This window comes from Bufo gargarizans, chromosome 1, assembly GCF_014858855.1.
Source record: "Bufo gargarizans isolate SCDJY-AF-19 chromosome 1, ASM1485885v1, whole genome shotgun sequence".
NCBI classification, from domain to species: domain Eukaryota; kingdom Metazoa; phylum Chordata; class Amphibia; order Anura; family Bufonidae; genus Bufo; species Bufo gargarizans.
This window is the reverse complement of record NC_058080.1, coordinates 720,281,258-720,307,811: the sequence shown is the minus strand read 5'-3', so window position 1 is coordinate 720,307,811 and position 26,554 is coordinate 720,281,258. Positions and strand designations below refer to the sequence as shown.

General features: G+C 44.9%; 1 protein-coding gene across 1 annotated transcript in view; it reads right to left on the bottom strand.

Moving 5' to 3' along the window:
- The window catches only part of ALPK2 (alpha kinase 2), a 105,958-nt gene that overhangs the window by 16,174 nt on the left and 63,230 nt on the right, over positions 1–26,554 (bottom strand). The window contains exons 5-8 of the mRNA XM_044276344.1: positions 18,933–19,060; positions 18,611–18,646; positions 10,346–10,620; positions 9,424–9,512 (exon numbers count right to left, since the gene is read on the bottom strand). Of these exons, the coding sequence (XP_044132279.1) occupies positions 9,424–9,512; positions 10,346–10,620; positions 18,611–18,646; positions 18,933–19,060 (528 nt within the window). The remainder of the gene's footprint in view (positions 1–9,423; positions 9,513–10,345; positions 10,621–18,610; positions 18,647–18,932; positions 19,061–26,554) is intronic.

Here is a 26,554-nt window from a genome sequence, read left to right as displayed (position 1 = left end):
CATCCCAAGAGAAGAGTTTGCCTCCTGGGAGAAACCTGCAGTTCCCACAAGCAGAGCAGAGCCAGTGACTACCTCTTCAAGCTCATTAAGAGAATGCCAAGAGTGTGCAAAGCAGTAATCAAAGCAAAAGGTGGCTACTTTGAAGAACCTAGAATATGACATATTTTCAGTTGTTTCACACTTTTTTGTTATGTATATAATTCCACATGTGTTAATTCATAGTTTTGATGCCTTCAGTGTGAATCTACAATTTTCATAGTCATGAAAATAAAGTAAACTCTTTGAATGAGAAGGTGTGTCCAAACTTTTAGTCTGTACTGTATATCGGAGGAAGATTGTTACCAAGGATAAAAGCCAGCATTAGGGCATCCAGGCCTTGGGATAAGAACAGACAGGAGTTCTTAGGAACAGTGTACAGTATTTCCGAGGAGAAGGTACAGCCTGATATGTGAGTGTTGTTGTTACCCTCTGAGTATCTTGCAAGGAACATTATTACCTGCTGTTGATGTGAAAGCCTGCTTGTGATGTGAACCTGCTATATGGATCTGAACTTACAAAGAATTGTATAAAGTTGAACTGTTTCCAGTAAAGAAAAGTTTGGTTCACCACAACCTGTGTTCCTCACTTATTACAACTATAAATCGGTGTGCCACCGTTACAGGCACTGGCGTCACGAATCTTAAAGGGACCTTGCCCTAGGCACATTAAACACCTGCAACCTCCAGGGCACCTCATCCACCATCAGGCCTGGTCCCTAAATACAGAGAGTGCCCCAGAGGACCCCTGTGCCAGCCTCTCTATCACTGCTGTACCACTGCCCAGGGTCTCCATACAAACTGTGAGTAACCCTCGTTTGCCCATTAACCGTGACCTCACATCGCAATACCCTGCAGGGCGGCGTACTGCACATGTGCTCGAGTGCGATGCTCGAGTCTCCTCCCCGCACGTTTGTTGGCTGCTACGCGTGCAGATAAGTACTGCCACTCACTGTAATGCCGTAGCCATGTTGGTTACTGGCATTACAGTGATTGGCTGGCCGGTGGCCGGAACGCGCCATCGGGTGCTATATACCGTAGCACCCGGTGACACGTGGTTCAGCTCAGTCTTAGTCAGGGAGAGCTGCAGCAGAAGGGACAGATGTAGGGACAGGAATTGTGTGTTTTTTTAGGCAGGGTTTAGTGGTGAAAGGTGTTAAAGACCCCAAAGTCCTTTTAAGGACTATTGTTTAATCTGGCTGCAATATAAATATTATTAGCGCAACCTGCGCTAAATTACATGTAATTGTTTGGCCGCTGCTGACAGTGACACAACCTCTGCTACATCTGTTGTGTTACATTTGCGCATACTAAATATCTGTGACATTCAGCTCAATTGTTTGGCCGCTGCTGACAGACACATTACCTGCGCTACATCTCCTGTATAACGTTTGCGCGTCCTAAATTTCTGTGACATTAATTGTTAATTTTTTCGCCATTGGTGACAGCGACATTACCTGTGCTATATCTCCTGTATAAGGTTTGCGCATCCTACATATCTGTAACATTCAGTGTAATTTTTTTTGCCGCTGGTGAAAGCGACATTACCTGCACTACATCTCCAGTATAAGGTTTGCGCATCCTAAATATCTGTGACATTAATTTTATTTTATTTGCGTATACACTTACAAATCTTACGCTACTGTACGTGTGACATACTTGCAAGCATATATACCATTTAATATGCGGAAGGCGAGCAGTAAGGGACGGGGAAGTGGCCGTGCTGCTGATGGTGCACGCAGAGACCGTGGCCTCTGGGCGCGTTGAAACTGTGCCTGCTGCCAGAGCACAAGAAACACACTCATCCACGATACCTAGCTTCATGTCCCAGTTTTCAGGGCGACGCAGGACACCACTCTCGAAGTCAGACCAGTGCGACCAGGTGATCGGTTGGATTGCAGCAGATAATGCTTCCAGTTGGTTAAGCACCACCCTGTCTTCAACAAAGTCCAGTCTCAGTAGCCAAGAGTATGGTCAACAGAATCCTCACCCTGATCCTCCTTCCTCCCACCATGGAGAGTCTTGGCAAACAAGTGATCCCACACTCAAATCTTCAGAGGAGCTCTTTTCATCCCCATTCCTTGATTTGGGCCTCTCACCACGCTCACTTGAAGAGGGACATGAGGAGATCTTGTGCCCTGATTTCCAAACTCTTGAACTTCCACAGTCAGAAGAAGATGACGGTGGGGAACGGTAATTAGTGTTTCACAAGGTGGATGATGATGATGAGACACAGTTGCCAGTAAGTCAACGGCAATTAGTGTCTAAAGAGGTTGATGATGAGGATGCGACACAGTTGTGAATAAGTGAGGTTGTTGTTAGGCCAACAAGGAGGATGAGCAGAGTGAGGAAGTGGAAGAGGAAGTGGTGGACGATGAAATCACTGACCCAACCTGGGAAGGTGGCAAGACAAGCGAGGACAGCAGTACAGAGGAGGAGGGATCCGCAGCACCGCAACAGGCTGGAAGAGGCAGTGGGGTGGCAAAAGGGAGAAGGCGGGCCACACAAAACAGGCCCGCAACTGTTCCTCTAGAGCTCCGGTGTTCCGCAATCTGGTGCTTTTTTGAGAAAAGTGCAGACGATAAAAGAATTGTCATTTGCAGCAGTGCTTGCAATTGCCAGCTCACCGACTGTTGTGCGCCGTGAGCACGCGCTGGAACTCCACGTTCCACATGTTGGCCAGGCTTTGTGAGGGCAGTAGTGGAATACCAGCTGCAACATGGTCGTCACCTTTCCAGTCATCTTCTGCTCTTCACAAACGACGAGTAGACATGGATGTCTGACCTCTGTGAGGTTTTACACAACTTTGAGGAATCAACACAGATGGTAATGAGCGGCAATGGCGCTATTATCAGCATAACCATCCCACTTCTGGGTCTACTGAAACGCTCGCTGCTCACAATGAAGGTGGACACTTTGCATGTAGAAGAGGTGGAAATGGAGGAAGACATTACACAGGGTGATAGCCAGACCACCTTTAGTTCGTCTTCTCAGTGCGAATTGGATGATGAGGATGAGGAGGGGGAGCAGGAGACGGTTGCCTCTGCTACAGAGGGTAGTACCCATAGCAGGTTTAAGCCATCTGTTTATCGTGGATGTGCTGAAGTGGATGAGGAGATTGAGAGTCATCCTCCTGATGAGGACAGCAAAGTCTTGTCTGTTGGGACTCTGGCACACATGGCTGACTTTATGTTATACTGCCTTTCCCGTGACCCTCGTGTTGTACGCACTTTGGCCAACACCGATTACTAGTTGTTCACCCTTCTCGACCCCCGCTACAAAGAGAACTACTTATCTCTCATTCCTGTGGTGGAAAGGATGAGCAAAATGGTGCAATACCAGAAGGTCCTTGTGGAAAAATTGCTCCAAAAATTTCCAGCAGACAATGCTGGTGCAGAATAGGTAGTTCCTTGGGCAACTGAGAAGAGGAGACGGGGGGGAACACACAGCAGTTTCAACAGAGTCAGGGCAATACTCTCCAAGGCCTAGGACAGTTTCATGACACCCTGCCAGCACCCTCACCCTGATGCGCAGCCCAGTGTCACAAGGAGGGAAACGTTTTGGAAGATGGTGAAGGAGTATGTAGCAGACCATGTCAGCGTCCTCAGTGATCCCTCTGTGCCTTACAACTACTGGGTGTCCAAGCTAGACACGTGGCACGAACTGGCGCTCTACGACTTGGAGGTGCTGGCCTGCCCTGCCGCCAGCATTTGGCAGAGCGGGTATTTAGTGCTGCTTGTGGCATTGTAACAGATAAGCGTATCTGTCTGTCAACTGAAAATGCTGACAGGTTGACTCTTATCAAAATAAACAACACCCCGAAACAGCTTTCTGTGGATGGATAACTGGCTTAGGTCTTCCCCGTCACATCCTTAAAGCTTGTAAAAGAGCGGGATCTTGACATAGGGGCCACTTAAAATGGTGGATTTGGTGATCTCTGTAATGGGGACACCCCTTTGCTTGGTTTTCCTTCCTTTGAGGGATATCTGGCTTTCACTGTGTTGAAGACCCATAACTGGGGCTCCACAGGTATTTTGCATATCAAAATGAACAAGGCCTGGATTGCCCCTGACTTCTCTACTCCACCAGAGCAAAGCAGCTGAACATAAATGCACTTTAAATGTGGCTTTTATGGTGTATTGAATACACTGTATTCCCATGCACCCCTTCCACCGCAAAAAAGGGTATATGGTTCAATTTTCCTTTTCTCATCCTCCTCCATCATGTCAGCATGCTTATTAGGCTGCCCTCGCCCCTAATGTTTTAGATGGTCAGATCAGCAGCAGGCCCTCGCTCGGACAACATCGTTCCCAACAGCGACCTGGGAGTCCAAGATGCATCAAGACATCCTCCCCATGCTGTTCCCGAACCATCTGTAGAGCACCCAAGCATCCCAAAGTGTTCTACTCGAGCACCCAAGCACTTTTGTGCTCAATCAACACTAATTATTACAGCTTCTAATTAAGTAAATTGCAACTGCATAAATTCCTATGCACTGAGCGCCCCCTAGTGGTGGCTGCAGCCATCTTTGCAATAGAAGGGAAGCAGGTGATTTATAAATGTATTTATGCCAGTTTTAAATATGGTGTCCAGAATAAGAGCCATTTTTATGAGGCACCTGCTGCTCTGTTTTTACACAGATTACAGATAAAGTAGGTGAGGTGGAGGGTGACTTTTTTATTATAATTTTGTATTAATTAAGAAAAAAGTAAATTCATCAGAAATCTGGGATGTACGTTGCATTCTGCATTGCCTCGGGGTATTGACAATTATGCACTGGGAAACTGGGTGGGGCAGGGGGGGGGTCCATACTGTTTTGCTATGGGGTCCAATGAGATCTGTGTATGCCCCTGGCTGGGGTGGTCACACATGCTCAGTTCTAATTTTCAAGTTCCACTAGCTGTATCTACTGTTAGAAGCTGTGACAGATACAGGAAGAGAACTGCAGCATAAAGGGCATGTGCCAGAGAAAGGACACACCCCTTGAGCTGTGATAGGGAGAGAGCTGCAGCAGGATGGACACACCCCCTTAAGCTGTGATAGGAAGAAAGCTGCAGCAGAAATGGCACTGTTCCAGACTTGTGATAGGGAGAGAGCTACAGCAGAAAGGACATGTCCCAGAGCTGTGATAGGAAGAGAGCTGCAGCATAAAGGACACACCTGTTGAGCTGCCAGCCTGAAGTAAATAACAGAGCAATTTGTGATCTCTGGACCCATGTGAGGTACATGGCTGGTTCTAGCTTTGTTAGAAAGAGATTATCATGTACTATATGATGTATGATTTTCATTTTTAAATTAATGATGGGATAACCCCTTTATGGTAAATCCTTGTGATACCCCTTTAAAGGGATTGTCCAGGGTTCAGAGCTGAACCTGGAAATATCCCCTTCTTCCCCCACTCAGCCCCTCTGACATGAGCATTGGAGCGTTTCATGCTCCGATGCTCTCCCTCCCTGAATCGCACAGGGAAAGGGCTTTTTCTGGACATCCGGTGACGTAATGGGCTCTACATGGTTAAGTTAGGCGGAGGCTTTAGCCTAGCAGTGAGCCTGGTGAAGTAAGTCACTGGCACTAATGGGTGGGCTTTAGCGCTGACCTAGTCTGTAAAACGGCCATGTGCCCCCCGCATTTTCCTGTTTTGCAGGTCCCACAGTATTGTACAAATGCCTATTCTTGTCCACAATTCAGACAAGAATAGGACATCTTCTATATATATATATTTTTTTTTTTTTGCAGGGCCGCGGAAATGATCGTGTGCAAATAAAATGTTTCAAATAAAAATAGTTTTTTATTTCCTAACAGTTTGCAAGATCTCTGCATCCTGTCAGTAAATACTGTATGAACTTTTTTGTTTACATCCACAGGCTAAAAACCTGTACAGACCTTATACTTTCTAAAGCTGAGGGTTTGCTACAATTGTATCCAGTCTAGAGAATCCTTGATGAGCTAAATATAGTATGTCAGAGGCTCACAAACCTCTCTCCTGCCCTAATAGTTTGTTACAGTGTATCAGTGCAGGTTAACTGTATCAGACCTTCTACAGCGGACAGAACTGTGAGGAGTATTAGATCCGCACAGCTTATCAGCCTTTGGATTTAGACGAGAATGTTTCCATTCATTGACAGCTGACAGTGTAGAGAATAAGTTTCACCATCAGCCAATCAGTACAGGTCAGCTGCTGACCATCTCAGAAGAACAGACATCTGCATCTGTGTGCAAGGATAGTTGCTAATACAATATTTGGGGACAATGTGGCTCCTCCATATTCGGCATTATCATGGACTGCAGCATTCTCCCTACTAATACCAACTACTCCGATCCTCTCCTGTTTTTGCAGTGATCAGATGAGGACTCTCCGCCCTTCGTCCTCCAGATCACTCGCTGAAATGTCAGAAATTCATTCCATCGCTTCTCTGCAATTTCAAGTAGCTTCATGTTGCTGACGGACAGCCGCAGGTGCACGCCCCACAGGCGGCTCGCACACAGACTGAATTTCAACCAACCTTTTCACATCTTACATCTAAGAACGGCAAATCTTCTATGATCCCTTGGCAAAGGAAACAACTTGTCCTACCATAGACAGTCCTTACCGGGGACAGCGGGGAATGAAAACAGGGCTACTGGGTACAAGGGGCTGCGATCCATTCATTAGAGAGTTCCTCAGATTCGCTAAGCATGGCTTCTCACGTAGTGGCAGCTGTCTGGACAAGATATAGCCAAAAAACCGCACCCGCACGTGGTTTCAAATTGATTGTTAGTTTACTTTAAAGGGGACGGTCCATCTCAATATTTCTGACATATCGCTAGAATATGCCATAAATGTTGAGATGGGACAACCCCTTTAATTATTAAGTGCTGTAAACTTACTGGCGTAAGTGGCATCTAAAGGCTGCAATGTCCGCGATCGGCATTATTGCCAGTCGCAGACAATAATCGCGGGCCTCTGCTGTTTGAAACAGCAGAGACCCACCAGCTATGGCACCTGCTGCACATGCGAGCGGGCACCATGTTTAAAGACCGTACATGTACAGAGCTGGTAGCGAAAGGCGTTGGCCCATCTCAACATTTTCTGACATATCGCTAGAATATGCCATAAATGTCAAGATAGGACAACCCCTTTAATTATTAAGTGCTGTAAACTTACTGGGGTATCCTAATATAAAATGCCATAAATGTCTTATGGATATAGATACCACCTCTGAAACCCGCACCAAAGTGGGTAACAAGGGTATTCTGACATCCCAACCCATCTCCATCCAGACAAAAAACTGAGACGTCGCCAGACACGTGCCAGTCTTTCTCTATTCACTACTATGGGACAGAGGTGGGACCTGCATCTATTACGGCATATCTCTGCTTTATCACAAATTGAGGCCGGTTTCATAATGATTTGTTTTAGATGCAATACCACTCCTCACCACACGGTGTGCTGTAGAAACATGCTTATAAGCGAGATACTGTAGATCACTATGATCACCAAGATCATTCAAGAACATCTACTGGTAGAAATGTTTACAGCACAAATACATTAACCTCTTCAGGACCCTGCAATTTTCAGTTTTTGTTTTTCACTCCCTGCCTTCCTGTAGCCATATTTTTTTTATTTATTTTTTGTTTTTGTGGGACAAGTTGTACTTTTTAATGGCATCATTTACTATTGCACACAATGCAGTGGGAATCTGGAAAAAATTCCAAAGGAGGTGGAATTGGAAAAAAAAAATGCAATTCCGCTATAGTTTTATGGGCTTTGTTTTTACGGCATTCCCGATGCGGTAAAACTGACCTGTTACCTTCAACCTTCATCCCAGTATAATTACAACGATACCACATTTATATTGTTTTTCTTAGATTTTTTTCTATTACACTGTTCGTCGTATGAGATACATATTTGTATAGTTTAATAGTGCAGGCGGTTTTACATGTAGCGATGCCAATGATGTTTAATTTTTGTTATTTAATAAAATAAAATTATTGTAGGGAAAATTATTTGAATTTTTATATTTTTTAACTTTTTTTTTTACTTTTTTTTAAGTCATCCTTGGTGAATATAACATGCTTTCATTAGGTTGCATTTTGTATTATATCTATGCATTACAGAATACAACATTTTGTATATTCCAATGCAGTGCTGCCACCTGCAGGCCAGCATTGGAATATTCTAGTAATCGGCCTGTAAGCCTTGTACAGTCTAAGCCCTTCTGCACACGACCATTTTTTCCCCCGTTTACTGGCCGTTTTTTGCGGTCCGTATACGGAACCATTCATTTCAATGGTTCCGCAAAAAAAACTAAATATACTCCGTATGAATTGCGCTTCCGTATTTCCGTTTTTCCGTTCTGTTTAAAGATAGAACATGTCCTATTATTGCCCGCAAATCACGTTCCGTGGCTCCATTCAAGTCAATGGGTCCGCAAAAAACGGAACACATACGGAAATGCATCCGCATGTATTCCATTTCCGTTCCGTTTTTTGCGGACCCATCTATCGAAAATGTTATGCCCAGCCCAATTTTATCTATGTAATTACTGTATACTGTATATGCCATACAGAAAAACGGAACAGAAACGGAACCACAACGGAATAAAAAAACGGAACAACGGATCTGTGAAAAACGGACCGCAAAACACTGAAAAAGCCATACGGTCGTGTGCCTTAGGCCTATTACTAGTATGGGCTGTCTTCCCCCACTTCTACCAGGGGAAGGAAGCCCAGGCGGGGAAGTGTGAGGGTCCTGGTTTTAGAGCTCCTAGATGCTGTGGTGACATTTGACCACTGCATCTGAGGGGTTAAATGTCCACGATCGGCATTACCCCCAATTGCAGACATTAGCCATGTGCCTCTGCTGTGTAAAACAGTACAAACAAGGCGGTTATGGCACCCACTGCGCTCGCGAGCAGGCTCCATCTTTAAAGAGGTATTCAGGTTGTTTCAAGTTATCCCCTATCCGCAGGATCGGTGAGTGTTCTACCACTTGGACCCCCACTGATCACAAGAACGCGGGCCCTGTACCCCCTGCAGCTCCCCTGAATAGAACGGAGCGGCTGTGGGTTTCTCATAGAAAAGCTCACTTTACAGTATGCTAGGGCAACTGTTAGATGTCCTACAGAAATGGAGTTAGAGTTCTTGGTGGTTGGAATGATGGACTAAGACCTCAGCCCCACCATAGGTAGGACCTGCATCTATCAGACATTTATGACATATCCCATGGACTACCCCTTTAATTCTACAGCTGTGTAAGGGAAGCAGAAATTTGCAGAATTTTGCATATCAGCTCTTTATCTGGAAGGGATTGGGCCTCATTGTTATTTTTGTACTGGAAAGTGCTCAAGAATCCTTGGTCTGTAGACAAGCACGCTGTCATTATATTGAAGATCAGGGTATCACTTACTCTGGAACTTTCCCAAACTCCTCCAGCTGTTCCGCTTCGGCTGCATAAATCTTGGCATATTCTCGAGCAGTATTTTGTACATAACATTCCTGTAAGGCAAAGTAGCATATGGTATTTAATACATTATTATAAATATATGATAATCTACAGCTCACTGATGGAGGATCATCAACACACGTGCACAGAAATCCTATCATTCCACAAAAAAAAAAATCTCAGAATAAGGGAAAACATGCAAAATAATACATTTCTGACTCCCGGCAGCCACCACTAGAGGGAGCGTCCTGCATACAGATTCATACAGCTCCCACTGAACTCATTGGCTACTTTACATGTGAGCTCCTCCTACTGGCAGATGCAGATAAACAGAATTTCATCATGCCAGGATTGGGTTGTTTCCCTACCAAGGGCTGCCTAGCTTAAGCACAGTCTGCCACTATGGTAGGTATGCCAGTGCTACACAGAAATAAACCTTTACCACAGGGTATTGTCAAAGTACCGCCACACCTACCAAATCTATAGCAAATGATATACTGTATACAGCAACAAGAAATCAGGACTGCTGAATCAACAGGCTTTTGTCAAACCTTAGAGCCACATTTATCGTTATCTGGTTGTGTATTTGTTATTTAGCTTATTGGTTATATGAAAAAGAAGCTAAGGGACTATGCTGGGACTTCCTGCTGAGAGAGAGGCAGACAGAGCTTCTTCATTCAAAAGTAGGAATCACTTATTTGTTGCTAATAAAGAGGGATCAGCTTATCATCATGGCAAGATTAAGAAGGTAAAAAAAAAAAAAAGGGCATGATGTTAATAAATTTCCCAGTTTTTAAGATACCACTTAGCCACACCCATTTTCAAAACTATGCAGCTAGGAGATAAAGGTGTCAAAAACAGTATATAACAGAGATATGTAAATTACCTGCACGGCAAGCTTGTAGTTTTTTTGCAACAGCTCGTCAGAATTTTTCGCCCCGTATGCTATGGAGTTGTGCACTTTGAGTACACACAGGTGTCCAGGGTGAAAGACTGGGAACAGTCCACACATGACTTTGCTCCGAAAGGCTTTTCTGTGGACTCCTTCTCCAAAGTACAGGTCCTCTGTAGCGATCCGTCCATGAAGATTTCCTCCGAAGTACATGTCAGTGATGAAATCCTCCCGGAAGAAGAGCTGGTTGAACTCAATCTCTTCCCCACCTAGAAGGACAGAGAATCACCCGTGATTGACAGTAGGACAAAGCTTCTGGAAGTGTCAAGAACATACAATATCCACCACTATGGGCCTTGCTGGTCTTACTTTTTTTTTTACATTCGGATTATGGGATCTCTTGCTTATTCTGCTTTGTTCCTTTAGTCTTTATGGTCTATATGTATTTGCAGTGTAACTTGAAGATCCCGGTCCCCAATGCAAAATCGGTCAACAGGTCTACCAACTATCATGCATTATTTATAGCAGTGTTCCTCAACTTCAGACCTCAGGGCCCACCTGTTGGTCATGATTTGAGAATATTCCACAGAATGACTAGCTGGGGTAAGTCCTGATGCGCTGACACTAATTATATCACCTGCTCAATACTATGAAATCCTTAAAACATGACCGGCAGGTGGGCTCTAAGGGCTGGAGTAGGATAGAGGGATCATTTAGGCCTCCTCAAGGTCTAATGTTTTTACGAGCGCATCAACTGTGTCCCCTATAGTAAATCCCCTGTTCTTGCCCTCTCCATGGCAGATGACCAGTGATGAACATGGTGCACGTGGTATCATATTTTTGGTACAACTCATTATACATGTAAAAAACAATTCTCTACCTTTCATCAACTAATGGCTGGTGCATTTTAGGAGTCCTCCGTAGCCCTTCTGTTGAAGGTATTGACCAGGACCTAAATATTAATGAACTATCCTCCGGATAGGTCATCAAAATCGGATCCCACCACCCTTGTTTATCATATGTTTGATGGGGCCGCTGAGCTGACGAGTGCTGCAGCCTCTTCATACTATTTAAAGCACAGCGCTGTACATTGTATTGTGGCTATGCTTGGTATTGCAGACCATTGACTTCATTGAGACTGATAGATGTGACGTCATTGGCCGAGGAAAGAGGCCATGCAGTCCCTGCCAAATATTGATCAGCAGGGGGTACCCAGTCAGATACTGATGGACATAATGTCCTGAGGGCAGGTTGTCAGTACGTAAATCCTGGACAACCCTTTTTACACTTTGGCACATCTTTTTCTAGATGCACACAGGGCCCCATAGCAAAAATCTAAACAAGTCCCTATTAGGGCACTTCATACTGCCACCCATGACTGAAGGGCCGAAAGTTTGTTTCCTCCTGATATGACTTCTGGATCGGTTCCCCATCTCTATACCCAGTAACAATACGGGGAGCCATCACCCAGTAGTAAAGGGGATAGGACCAACCATGGCTGGAGATAAGGAGGTTTATGTCTCAAAGCTCACACTGCACAGTCATAAATGCAGAGGTGTAGTTATAGAGGGTGCAATGGTAGCAGTCGCACCTGAGCCATGGTTCCTGAGGGGACCCACAGGTCCTCTGCTACTTAAGAAAAGGCCATATATAAAATGGTAGGTGTTACAGATTGGTCCTGGAGTATATGATAAAATTCTGGTTGTATCCAGTCACCACTAGGGGGAGCTCACTGACGATAAATTACAAGGAGTAAAGGGGTAGTCCAGGATCAACTCGGTTTTGAGTTGTCCCCTTAGCATGGTTGACCTAATACAAGAAGAATACTCTGATCCCTGCATCCTAGAGATCTTCTGGCCTAAGGCTTAGGCTTCTGGCCTAAGGCTTGTTGACTTCATGCGCCTCGTTGCAGCCAATGACTGGTCTCCACGGTGAAATGTCTCTAAGCGGCACATGACCCAGCAGTGAAGGTGATAATGAACTATTTATATTGTATTATTATATTATTATAATAATATAAATATATGAAACATTCACGGGCTGAACTGCAATACCAGACATAGCCTCGTGGACATGGCGCTGATTATGGAAATAAAAAAGGAGAACCCTCTGGACAACCCTTTAAAGGTCATCATGGAATCTGAAGATAAGTCATTCAATAAGGTGACACTGCCATCATCCATTATTTTTAATGGTCCGCTCATGGCCCGGATTGTGCCACTGCATCCAGTAATTCCATTAAACGTACGACTGGTGAATGACTAATAAAATGACATGAGGCAGATACTTGAGGTGGCTCAGGAGGACATTCTGTCCACTACTGAAGACGTCCTGAGGGTTGTCTATATTTAGTAGCCGTTTCACTGTGGAGACAGGAAGATGAAAGCTGGACAACTCCGTCACACTTATCTTATATTCTTGGATTGGTTCTCAAATTTGCCTGGCAGAGATGAGATAGTCACCCGTCACCTTGTAAAATGTCCCCTCTTCTCTCATCAGAGGAGTCTCTGGAAGATTCCAGTAAATGGAGGTTGCTCTGGATTAGGCCTGGATAATCATGTTTTTGTTGGATGTTTACCGAAATGCGTCGTCATTACAAATCACAGCCACCGTGACTCTGTCCCGTGCCAATGCATGACTCTACTTCTCACCCCTGATCCTCCTCTCTGGGGATTTATAGTTTCATGTTTAGAAGGAATATTGATTCCAGAATCCAGAATGCTAGACGCTTTGATGGCATTTAAAGGGGATGTCTCACCATGACAAATCCTTCTAACTGTGGTGATCACAAGTCTGGATATTAAAACCCTTAGGCCCCTTTCACACGGGCGAGTATTCCGCGCGGATGCGATGCGTAAGTTGAACGCATTGCACCCGCACTGAATACCGACCCATTCATTTCTAAGGGGCTGTTCACATGAGCGGTGATTTTTACGCATCAAGTGAAAATCGCAGCATGCTCTATTTTGTGCGTTTTTCACGTAACGCAGGCCCCATAGAAATGAATGGGGTTGCGTGAAAATCGCAAGCATCCGCAAGCAAGTGCGGATGCGGTGCGATTTTCACGCACGGTTGCTAGGAGACAATCGGGATGGAGACCCGATCATTATAATTTTCCCTTATAACATGGTTATAACATGGAAAATAATAGCATTCTGAATATAGAATGCATAGTAAAATAGCGCTGGAGGGGTTAAAAAAATAAAAATCCACTTGATCGCGCAGCCGGCATCTCTTCTGTCTTCTTTCTTTGCTGTGTGCAGGAACAGGACCTGTGGTGACGTCACTCCGGTCATCACATGATCCATCACCATGGTAAAAGATCATGTGATGGATCATGTGATGACCGGAGTGACGTCACCACAGGTCCTGTTCCTGCACACAGCAAAGAAAGAAGACAGAAGAGATGCCGGCTGCGCGATCAAGTGGATTAAGGTGAGTTAAATTATTTTTTATTTTTTTTAACCCCTCCAGCTCTATTTTACTATGCATTCTGTATTCAGAATGCTATTATTTTCCCTTATAACCATGTTATAAGGGAAAATTATAATGATCGGGTCTCCATCCCGATCGTCTCCTAGCAAGCGTGCGTGAAAATCGCACCGTATCCGCACTTGCTTGCGGATGCTTGCGATTTTCACGCAACCCCATTCATTTCTATGGGGCCTGCGTTACGTGAAAAACGCACAAAATAGAGCATGCTGCGATTTTCACGCAACACACAAGTGATGCGTGAAAATCACCGCTCATCTGCACAGCCCCATAGAAATGAATGGGTCGGGATTCAGTGCGGGTTCAATGCGTTCAACTCACGCATCGCATCCACACGGAATACTCGCCCGTGTAAAAGGGGCCTTAGTGATCGCCGGGGGAAGTTGCATTCAGCTATACATTTTCAGTGCAGTGGCCTCTACAGGGGATATTAGGTATTACATTGTAGAAAAGCATGTAATACATGGATGGGCAGGTCTGCCAGAGAGGGAGCCACTAATACTTTGCATCTAGCTCATAGATTGGCGGTCCCAAAGGAAGGAAGCCCACTCAATGAAACCAAGTAGGCATATGGAAAGGAGTGATGTTAATGATACAACCCTTTAAGCTGCATTCATTTGGTAATATATCTAAAGTGCTCCAAATTCCTGGAAATAAAATGAATCTTTTTGCCTGCAGCCACCAATAGGTAACTTCTACTGGACTCAATAATACATATGAATACAGTAATGCAGTAAGAGGATTTTATCATGTACCTCTTTAGAAAAGCCCAAGCAGGGAGAATATCGGCACGCCGCAGCAGATTTTATTTTCTTCTTCACACTAAGTCACGTCACTAATCCTGCATGCTATACATGCCCAATTTTACCCAATTATCTTTGTGCCCCCATACAGTATTAATGCCCCTTTAGTTCCCCCACACAATAGTTATGCCCCCTTGGTGCCTCCTCATGGTTTGAATACCTTCATAGTGCCTCCACACAGTAGTAATGCCCTTTTAGTGCCCCACACAGTAGTAATGCCCTTTTAGTGCCCCACACAGTAGTAATGCCCTTTTAGTGCCCCGAGATAGCTATGCCTCTTTAGTGCCCCACACAGTAGTTATACCCCCTTAGTTCCCCACTAAGTAGTAATGCCCTTTTAGTGCCCCACACAGTAGTTATACCACCTTAGTTCCTCACTATGGTAAGTAGTAATGCCCTTTTAGTGCCCCACACAGTAGTTATACCGCCTTAGTTCCTCACTATGGTAAGTAGTAATGCCCTTTTAGTGCCCCACACAGTAGTTATACCCCCTTAGTTCCCCACTAAGTAGTAATGCTCTTTTAGTGCCCCACACAGTAGTTATACCACCTTAGTTCCTCACTATGGTAAGTAGTAATGCTCTTTTAGTGCCCCACACAGTAGTTATACCCCCTTAGTTCCTCACTATGGTAAGTAGTAATGCTCTTTTAGTGCCCCACACAGTAGTTATACCACCTTAGTTCCTCACTATGGTAAGTAGTAATGTCCTTTTAGTGCCCCACACAGTAGTTATACCACCTTAGTTCCTCACTAAGTAGTAATGCCCTTTTAGTGCCCCACACAGTAGTTACACCACCTTAGCTCACCACACAGTAGTAATGCTCCCTTAGTGCCTCCACACAATAGCCCCGTACAGTAGTTATGCCCCCTAAGTGCACCCTCACAGTAAGAATAAGCCCTTAGTCCTCCCCTTACAATAGTGTTGACCCCTTAGTGCACCCCTTACAATAGTAGTGCTCTTAGTTCTCCCCCCGCACAATAGTGCTGCACCCTTAGTGCTCCCCTTACAATGTCGTTGACTCCTTAGTGCTCCCCTCACAATAGTGCTGCCTTTTAGTCACCCTCTCGCAGTAGTTTAAGTAAAATTAAAAAGCACTACGCACCTAGCCCCATTCCACCAATGAACAGCGCATGTCATCCTCCAGCCTATGCTCTCTCCTTCTCAGGGATGCATAGGCCAGTGAATGGTGGAGCAGGGAACTGACGGCTCCCTGCTTCATCATTATATTCAACGGTATCTGCTTCCTCTGGCCCAATGTTATTTTAAGAGGCATGCCCTTTAGAAGGAAGTTTTGTTTAGCAGTTTTGAACATGCTGAACTGCTGACAGCACTATGAAGGAGCTGGGAAAGCATGAAAAGCATACCCTTTAGGGAGCTTTATCGTCAGGATTAGTGTGAATATGAAGTTTTATTCTGCTAGGTTCTAGTCAGTCACAATCTAGCCCTTATCAAAGTCACGCAGAGCCTTGCACTAGCCCATTTTTCTTGCATCCAACACATCAGCCTCAGGAACTCACTTTTCACTTGCTGCCTAATATATCCCACCCCCTGACAGGTGCCATTGTCGGGTGCACCGTATATATACAGTATAACCAGTGTGTCATAGCTATACTGAATATATTTACTTCTTTTATATCTTTAGTGTATTCCGCAGTGGCTTTTAGTGTGTGTCTCCCTGTCTGGCCACCACTTGTCTCCCTGTCTGGGTGACCATCATTTGTGTACATGAAGCTACATGTCCACAAGTTGTCACAGGAAATTCCGCAATGCAAAAGAATGTCTCTGCGTGTTGCAACGTTTCTGAAGGGTTCTGCGTTATCTCTGGTCTTGGGGGAGGTGTTGTGTATGAAGCTGAGGATTATATATATACTGTGTGATTAAGATTTGCAATTGATTTCCATAATTTCCCATCACCAGCGTCTAAATGCAATGCGGTTCAGGAATCTCGCACTCATTAGTTTCAGTGGCTGCTTATAGAAATGTAAATTAATTCTGCTTATTTGATATGTTCGCGTAATAACCTTTAGACAACTTATTATCACTCGCCTGTCAGTAAGTGATGGATTTTAGACGTCAGGAATTACTGTTAATCCGTGCCAGTCATTACACTGCAGGTCATTGCTGACGTAAAGCAAAAAAAAGGTCTCTAAAAGGTGAACCTGAAGGGTGGGTGATGGTGCCCCAAGGATGTAGAGGCCCCGAGTCATGTGCCCGCACTATAATCTGAGCCAATATTAATATTTGCTAAATATTTGCTGTTTTCACATATTTCATGGCATGCTGGAAACTGTCAGCAAGCAGTTAAAAACTTCCTGTGGGTTGGTCAACAGGGTTTGTCAGTTTTCTAGATTTTCTGGATGTTCCTGAAACCAACTTGTTTAAGGGGGGGGAGGGGGGGGGGGGGTCATGGGATTTGTTTGGTTTTTTGGTTTCCTGTGCAGTTTTCATGCTTATGGTCCTGTAGTGGGCACTAGAATGGACCCATTTAATATTATATCATGATTTGGTCCAAATTCTGCTTCATTTCATAACATATGCATCATTTCAGTGTTTGGAGCTCCATACAGAGCTCTAAATTTCCCATGTACCATAGCATACCTCCCAATCATCCCAGATCTGGCGGGACAGTCCCACATTTCAGCAGCTGTCCCGCAATCCAGGGAAGGCTGTGGCATGTCCCAATTTCACCTTAGCACTAAGTATGGAACTAGAAGGACAAGCTCTTTCAAAGTGAAGCAAGCTGGCCAGCGAGCATGGGTCCTCCAGCTTCAGAAACCTCAGGCGATCATCCTGGGAAGCAACAGCTGACCATACATTTTTTCCTACAGCGGCCACTACAGGAGACATGCAGTACTGCATGCTGGCTGTTGAAATGAACTGGTGATGATGTAATCGGTGGCTAGGCTGCCAGTGCGACAGGCATTCATTGTGACTCAATTTTCTCACTAGACTATCCATTCAAATCAATACATGAGTCCATGAGAAAACAGGGCAGTACACGGAGGCCATACATGTGTGATCTGTTTTATAAAAATAAAATAAAAATGGCTTTGGTTTTGCAACCAGAAGTTGGATGAGTTTTAGATACCTCGTCTGATAGCCTCCTCAGGGTGTGTCTCCATATGCCCCGCATTCCCGTGTAGTTTCCCTCCAGCGCCAGATCAAGAAAGTTGACTGCAGCATTTCTTGATCCCCTAGTTGACAGGTCTGATGCTGTACTCCATTGGAGCCTATGGACCCTTGGAGTAGACGCCTGGGGTGAACACATTCAGCTTCTGGCATCTGGTGTTCTGATCTGGGGTGGCTTTGTGGTTTTCAACAGTATAAGATTATGTGACAAAGCAGGAGCATTGAGATATCTGGGACTCCTAGTGCTTCACCTTCAGACGTGGGGCATGGTTTTTGATTTTCCGTCGGCTCCTACTTATCCATGAGTTTATTTAGTAGACTGAAGAGAGGTAAGTCTCCTGTTATACCGGTACGGTACGCTGTGCAGTGTAGGAACCCATCTGTATCAGGTCGCCCTGTTGTGGCTAAACCAGCAGAATTGCACCAGCACATACAGTTCACTTGGCTGGGAGGTGGTTAATAACCTTTTTTTTTTTAGCAAAAAGTAATTTTGAGACATCCGGTAGGCCCATAGCAAGCCCAATCTTGAGACATCCGGTAGGCCCATAGCAAGCCATTGGGTCACCAAGGACAGCCCTTGATGCCACTGGACCATCATGTGAACTCTTCTCTATATTCCCATCAAGTTATGCTCCTGACCCCTTTTTCCTCTTGTCCGGGAACAATCTAAGATACAGCCACCATTTTTAATACCTATGGGGCTGCCGTTTAGTCACAGGGTCACCCAGGCTCCAGAGAACTCCATTGTTATCCCCCTACCTCCCGTAAGATTTGTTCAGGGTTCACTTGGTGTAGGGGTCAATAAATATAACTACAGAAAACTTATTGTTTTACCTTCTACGTCTTCACTGTGTGCCAGACGGTCCAACACTGCAAAGACAAAAAAAGGATTCATCATTGACATGCCCTATGTGCTGCTCAGTCTCCTTCAAGTGAATAGAATGGGGCTAAGCTGCAATACCAAGCCTAGCCACTATACAATGTATGGCGCTGTGCTTTGCATACTCACAGGAGTGCCGAGAGTCGGACCCCCACCGATATGATATTGGTGATCTTAAATATTGTACTCCTGGAAAACCCATTGACCTACATGATGGGTGTTGTAGTTTCACAGCAACTAGAGGGGACTCAGGTCGCAGATGAAATAGACAATTACCTTCAGCCGTCAGGTGGAACTCGGTGGACACTTTCCCATGGGCGTTCTTCAAGGTGCAGTTATATAGTCCTTGGTCTTTCTTACTGACCTGCACTATGGCGAGAGATACCGGAGAATCGTCTTTATAGCTGGAATGAGAGAGGATATTCTGTAATGCACTTTATATGAAGAATAACAATTTATGACTAGAATTGGTGGAAAATAAACTTATTTTCTGATGGTTTAGATGTAGCAGAGCTAAGTAGGTCATCATTTCTTGAGATTGCAGGTTTACTATATCTGTAGTATAGAAACCAAGAGTAGCAACACACAGAGATGCTGCTGTAACATCTAACTCCAGCAGAGGGCAGCAGATTCATGGTCAGGCCAGTCAGGAAAGGAGATGCAGACTGGACAGGAAGGGCAGGGAATACTGCTCCAGTGTGTGTACCTGTGTGCAGAAAATCAGAACCTGGGTGCTAGAGCCATGAGAGGAGAAGTTATGTTCTAAGGTCCCCATCACCTTAACCTTAACTTCTTCTTTGCCCTATCTGTGGCTCCACTTGTGCTTGATCTATGGCAGCAAGTAAGGGGGATTTGAAACAAACTCAGGTCCGCTACATTTGACAAACTAAGCTCTGCTAAATCCGTGCCTGGGCTACAGTAGTTGGCATATTGCCAAATTAATCAGTAGTTTATGTGATGCATATAAATCTAATTATTTCACCGTCACCATGAAATTAAAACTCTGTGTCTTGTGTTGTCAGCAAGCATGTGATAATAGTAGCCATTTGTCACTACAAACAGATATATGGCGGAACAGAACGCGGCTGCGGTACGATGGAAATTACACAAACCCATAAACTAGTTCTACTGAAGCAGAACATGAAGTGGTCCAGGTCTGTGGAGGTGTCCGGCCAAACAGGTCTGCAGGAGCCGCATTAATACAGCCCTAATAATACTGCCATACTGTGCCTAAATACCATCACTATTATACTACCATATAGTACATACTTAATAGTGTCATACAGTGACCATAAAACAGTGCCATTTAATGCTGAAAGAAGATAACCACAATACTACCATATAGCACCTACATAATAGTTTCATAAAGCGAATAAAAAATAGTTCCATGCAATGCTCAGATAATGCCACTATAATATTGCTATATAGTGCCTACATAATAGTGTTATACAGTGATCACAAAATATTGCCATACATTACCCATGTAATACCACACTAATAATGCCATGTAGTACTTACATAATAGTCTCATACAGTGAACATAAAACAGTGCCACACAATGCACAAAGAATACACCCACAATACTGCTTTATACAAACTACATAATAGTTCATATAGTAATACCACTATATACTAATACGGCCATATAGTGCTTACATAATAGTCTCATACAATGAGCACAAAATAATAATAATAATATTACAGTGAACATAAAATAATGCCATACAATGCTCAAAGAATAGAAGCGTAATACTGCTCTATACTGTAGCACTTACATAAATATATCATACAGTGAACAAAAATAGTGCCGTACATACAATGCTCAAAGAATACCACCATAATACTGCCTTATAGCACCTACATAATAGTATGATACAGTGAACATAGCAGTATCATGCATGCTAAAATAATACCACCATTATATTGCGGCATACTGCTTACATGGTAACATCATACATTGAATATATAATAGTGCCATCAAATGTTCAAATAATACCGCCATAATACTGTTATATAGCACCTAATACAGTGAACGTCTACATAGTACTGTACTATAGTAAATTAATATGTGTCATATATGTATGCTAAAATAATTCCATCATTAGGCCACCTTAATAAGCATGTTTTCTTTCAGCACGGATTCCTGTGTGGAAAAACCGCAGCGTAGTACAATACCAGCAAAGTGTATGAGATTACACAAATCTCATGTGCACTTTGTGTATTTTTTCTGTGCCGAAATTGACCTGCATGTCAATTATGTTGGCGGTTTTAGCTGCGCATTTCACCCTTTTCCAATGGTGAGTGAGATCTGCAGAAAAACCGCATCTAAGGCTACATTCACACGAACGTAAATACCGGTCCGTGTGTGTTCCGCAATTTGCAGACCGCACATGCTGCTTCTATCATAGAAAATGCCTAGGACATGTTCTATTTTTTTTTTTTGCAGGGCCGCGGCACGGAGCACTGTGTGATGTCCGTATCTTTTGCGGCACCATAGAAATGAATGGTTTTCGCACCAATTCTGCAAAATTGCGGAACGGATGCGGACTCATTCATACGGTCGCAGTAAAATCCGCTGTTAGAAATTGCTGATTTTGGTGCGGATATGCTGTAGAAACGCACATAAATCCGCACATAAATCGGTGCGGGTGTTATGTGCCTTATACTGCCACATAGCACCTATATAATGGTGTCAGACAGGGAACATATCATGGTATGATATATGCAAAAATAATACTGTACCGCCATTATACTGCCAAATACAGTAGTATCTATATAATAGGGTTATGCGGTGAACATATAATAGTGTCATAATTCTCAAAAAATACAATGATAATACTGCCATATAGTGCCTACATAACTGCAATAAAGTAAGAAAATAATGCCATAATATTCCAGGGCTGAAATAATACCACCATACACGTGCTGGTGGTATCACAGTGAGCACCATGATGTCACATGTGACCAGGGAGAAAGAAATTCCATATGTCTCCATATAAAATCACTCATCCATCTAGCAGGGATAGGCAGCCCCAGCTGTTCTGGAACTACAACTCCCAGAATCCTGCTTTCAGGTCTGTGAGAGCCAAGTAAGTGTGCATGGTGGGAGTTGCAGTTTTACAACAGCTGGAGTGCTGAAGACTGCTGATCCCTGGTCTATATTTTTATATCCTTCCTCTTCTTAATTTGTGTCAGTCTTCACTGTCTGTCTGCTGGATCCATGCTGGAGCTCTTTAAATATATTAATCGGTGATAGTCAGGCTGTCGTTGCCTATTATGACCTTGTGCGGCACATAAAACACAAGGGATGATGTGAGGTGATGGAGTCCTAGCTGCATCAGATGTCCTTGAGAGCCCCCCCCCCCCCAGCAGATGGTGAAGCCATCTTCAGTCCTGACTATTGGGTTTCATCAGCTTCCTGCTTATCTGTCAATCACAGATGGTTAAATAATCTTTAATAGGCCACGCCCACTACTGACAAGTGATGAAACGTGTGAGGCGACGTGATCAGCGACTGCTGCCGCTAACAGTCCAGGCTATTGCGGTCTGCGGCCTGGAATGTCAGTCCAACTATGACTGCTACTTGCAGCTCAGCCTGGCATCCACAATATGCCATCGGTCACTGCCTATTTTTACTTCCAGAGGTTATTCATTTTAAGGGGTGAGCCTTCTAAAAAAGCTAGAACCAGCCCCGTACCTCTCTTCCTATTGCAGCTCAGGGGGGGGGGGGGGGGGGGTCTTTTGTCAGAGGGTGTGCACTTTCTGCTGTAGCTCTCGCGCTACGCAGCTCTTAGGTCATGTCCTTTCTGCTGCAGTTCTCTCCCTATCACAGCTCAGGCAGTGTGTGTTTTCTGCTGCAGCTCTCTCCCTATCACAGCTCAAAGGGGGTTTCCTTTTTACTGAAGTTCTCTCCCTATAACAGCTCAGGGGGCGTGTCCGTTTTACTGAAGCTTGCTCCCTGCTTTGCAGCTTCTAAGGCCCCTTTCACACGGGCGAGTATTCCGCTCGGATGCGATAACATATGATCGTCTGATTGCTTCTCCCATAGACTGCAATGATTTGCCATTGCAGTCTATGGGAGATTCACTGTGTTCCATAGGATGATAGCTGTGGCAAGCCTCAGATCCTCCAAAGGGCCCCAGGCTGCTGTAGCAAATCAACTGCTCCATCGATCTCGGTGCAGGGGATCTGTTTCAGCCCCGAGAGCTCAGGTCTCCTGGGATTTCACCGCTTAGATGCCGTGTTCACAACTGCCCATTGCATCTGAAGGGTTAAATGGCCATGATCAACGTTATCCCTGATCACGAACACCTGAATGTCCTGAATGCGCACGCACCATGGTGACTTGCCTGCATAGTACAGAGCCGGCGTGCGCGTTTGCAGATCTGTACTATACTGGCCAGGAAGAAGTTATCATGGCGCATGCGCGGCGGCGTGCTCGTTCAGGATATTGCGCGGCCCGGCCAGGAGAAAATCTTCAGTCTTCTGCCCAAGCGCGGCCACGGGATTCGACAAGCGAGAGGTGGCCGTAACCAGGGGAGACGAAAGACAACAATCAGGTAAGAGGGGACTTATTTTCTCAAAAAGAGTGGGAATTGGGTAATAAAATGTATTTACAAAAATGATCACTGTCAGATCATTAACAGATTTAACAGTGATCATTAAGGAATGAATAGGAAGACGTTGCAGCTCCACCTGCTGGTCATAAGGTTAACTGCAGTTTTTGCTTTTTATTAGCCTAGGGCAGCAGTCATAAATTTTTGGAAATCCTGTTGTTATGAAACTACAACTCTCAGCATGCACACTTGCTTGACTATTCTTGCATGCGCATTCTGGGAGTTGTAGTTTCAGAACAGGTAGAATGCCAAAACTTGCTGATCCCTGGGCTAGGGAGACACCATGACCCTAGTCACGCAAGTAATTATTGTGAACGAGCAACTACAACCTGCTGGATTCGGTGGCCACGGGTCACGTGTGGCTGTCAATCACTTGCAATTTTATTTATTTTTTTACTGTCTGCACTCGAGTTGCACCATAAAATATTGGCGTGACAGCCCCTTGTAGATAAACTGCACGCATGTTCAGTCACGTGGCTTCCTGCTGCACGGCCAAAGTCGCCATTGTCATAACTGAGGCAAATAGTCCAGTTATGCAGTACCAGACACCGCCACGGCTTAAGAGGGGAGCTGGCATTATCTGTGTCTGGCATTATCCACTTCCTCCCCCTTCCCTGCAGTTTGGCCACGAAGCACCACGCAGTCCATACGTGGCCGCCAGATTATTCCATGTCGTCATTCACATGGCAGATGTACACACCATGGAAGAAGATGGGCAGAGCCCTGACTATAAAGCATGTTGCCAGTTGATCCTGAGCTCCTGCCTCTGCATTCCTTCCCATAATAGCCCGTCAATGTAAACATGTGAGTGGGGGGGGGGTCAATTATCCCATGGGTGGTCCATCACCCATGGCCAAATATTGCTGCTCCTGTCCTTCTGTGTTTTGCTAGATGAAAATAGACAATTCCTCTAAATCAGACCAGCTAACAAGGGTTAAAAGGTGTTTCCTGACATCCATGTAGGCAGTGTTTCAGTTCGCACCTGCATTGATACATTGTTGCAAACTGAGGGAGAATGTATCATTCATGTATCATTCTGCTTAGTGATGAGCGAATTATTGAAAAGTTGCTTCACCGAATTTTACAAAAAAAGTTAGCATTTCTTTGTAAGTAGTGCAATGACAGGGAGCAGCGACAGCGCCTCCCCCCTCCTCCCGTCATTGTGCACCTCAGATGCCGCGTTCATAATATAAATAACAAACCAGCAAATAAATAAATAAATAAATAAATCATACTTACCTGATCCATTCGCTCGCCGCCATCTGGCTTAAAAATCTGGCGCAAATCTTGCATGGCCTGTGATGACATCATCACACTGGTCGGCATGGTGACGTCACACGTCACCACGTACGGGATTCTGCCTGAGATCTTGAAGCAGGATGGTGGCAGCCGGCCCTTCACGAGCAAATGGATGAGGTAAGGATTTTTTTATTTTTTTTTACACTATTTCAGGTTAAATCGATTCGCTATACCACGAAGCACAAGGAAATTCGGCTTCGCGGCGAATCAAATTTATCCTAAAATTCAGATCGAACGCTTCGTGGGCTTCGATTCGTCACCGCGCACTGCCCGAAATCTTCAAGCAAGGTGGCGGTGGCTGGCCCGTCACAAGCAAATAGATGAGGTAAGTATGATTTTTTATTTTTACACTATTTCTGGTTAAATCGATTCGCTACCACGAAGCGCAAGGAAATTCGGCTTCGCAGCAAATCGAATTTATCCTTAAATTTGGATCGAACACTTTGTGGACTTCGATTCGCTCAACACTAATTCTGGTGTGCAAAAGAAATGAATGGATTGGCTGCTCACATGCTACGGTCATTTTGGGGGTACGGGACCACCATTGCGGTGACAGGTGGCCTCTACCATTGGGGGCCCCACCAATCACAAGGACAGGGGATCCTGTACCCCATAGAGTTGATTTCTGAGGATCTGCTCGGTGGCTCCATTCATTTCTATGGAAGTTCCAGAACAGCGCTCAGCTATCTCCAGACCCCTCATAGAAATACACGGATCAGCCGTGGGCATGCCTGACCGGCCGCTCCATTCATTTCAGGGTGGCTCCACGGGGTACGGGACCCCCGTTCTCGTCATTGGCGGGGGTACCAGCAGTAGGACCCCCAAAGATCTTATAGTTATCTCCTATCATGTGAATGGGGGCTAGTTTTACATAACAGGAGTACCCCTTTAATGGCTGTTTAATATATGGTTAAGAAGTTGTCCACTGGAGTTAAAGGGGTTGTCCAGGGTTTTTTAAATAATAGCCTATCCTCAGGATAAGCCATCACTAGTTGATTGGTGGGGGTCCGACACCCCGGACCCCTGCTGATCAGCTGGTCTTTGTAGCGCCAGAGCTTACACAGCGGCGTTGACATAGTAGCTACTACAGTGCTGCTCCCATCGACAGAACTACAAAGACCAGCTGATCGGCAAGGTGACGTCCGCCAATCAACTAGTGATGGCTTATTCCGAGGATAGGCCATCACTTTAAAAACCATGGAGAATCCCTTAAAGACGACCGTATAAATGGATCTGCATACGTTCCGCAATCTTGCGGAACGGGTGCGGACCCATTCATTTCAATGGGGACGCAGAGAGCTCACAGTGTGCTGTCCGCATCCGTAGTTCCATTCCACGGCCCCGCACTAAATACTTTCCTGTAAATAAGAAACACAAAACATGCAAAAAACACTGTGAAACATCGGCAGGTGCTCAAACACAGCGCTATATGGAAAAAACACCCCAGGTATTAAAGGGGCTGTCCGACATCAGACCGACGGGAGTCCGACATCCATTCGTTTCAATGGGACGGCTCCTTACTATTCAAGTGTATAGGAAGGAGCCGTCCCATAGAAGTGAACGGTTTGTGATCACACTGCTCACTGCTGCTGTTGCGACGGCGAGCAGGTAAACAATGAAAGGAGGGCTGTGCTGGCGCGGCGCGCGCCTTCTCTTCAACCGGCTGATCGGCGCGGATGTCGGACTCCTATCGATCTGATATTGATGACCTACACTGAGGATAGATCATCAATAAGAATAACTTGGACAACCCCTTTAAAGGGGTTGTGCAGGCAGTATATATTGATGACCTATCCTCAGGATGGGTCATCGATATCAGATCGGCGGTGGGTCCTCCTCCAGAACTGCAAAGGCCTGTAGTCCACCCAACCAACCAAAGAAAGCAAAAACGAATCACACTGTACAAACCATTACACAACGCATATATTAGATCTTATATGAGGTGTAGCAGAGAGGAGTTTGTCATCTGGTACATGGTAACAT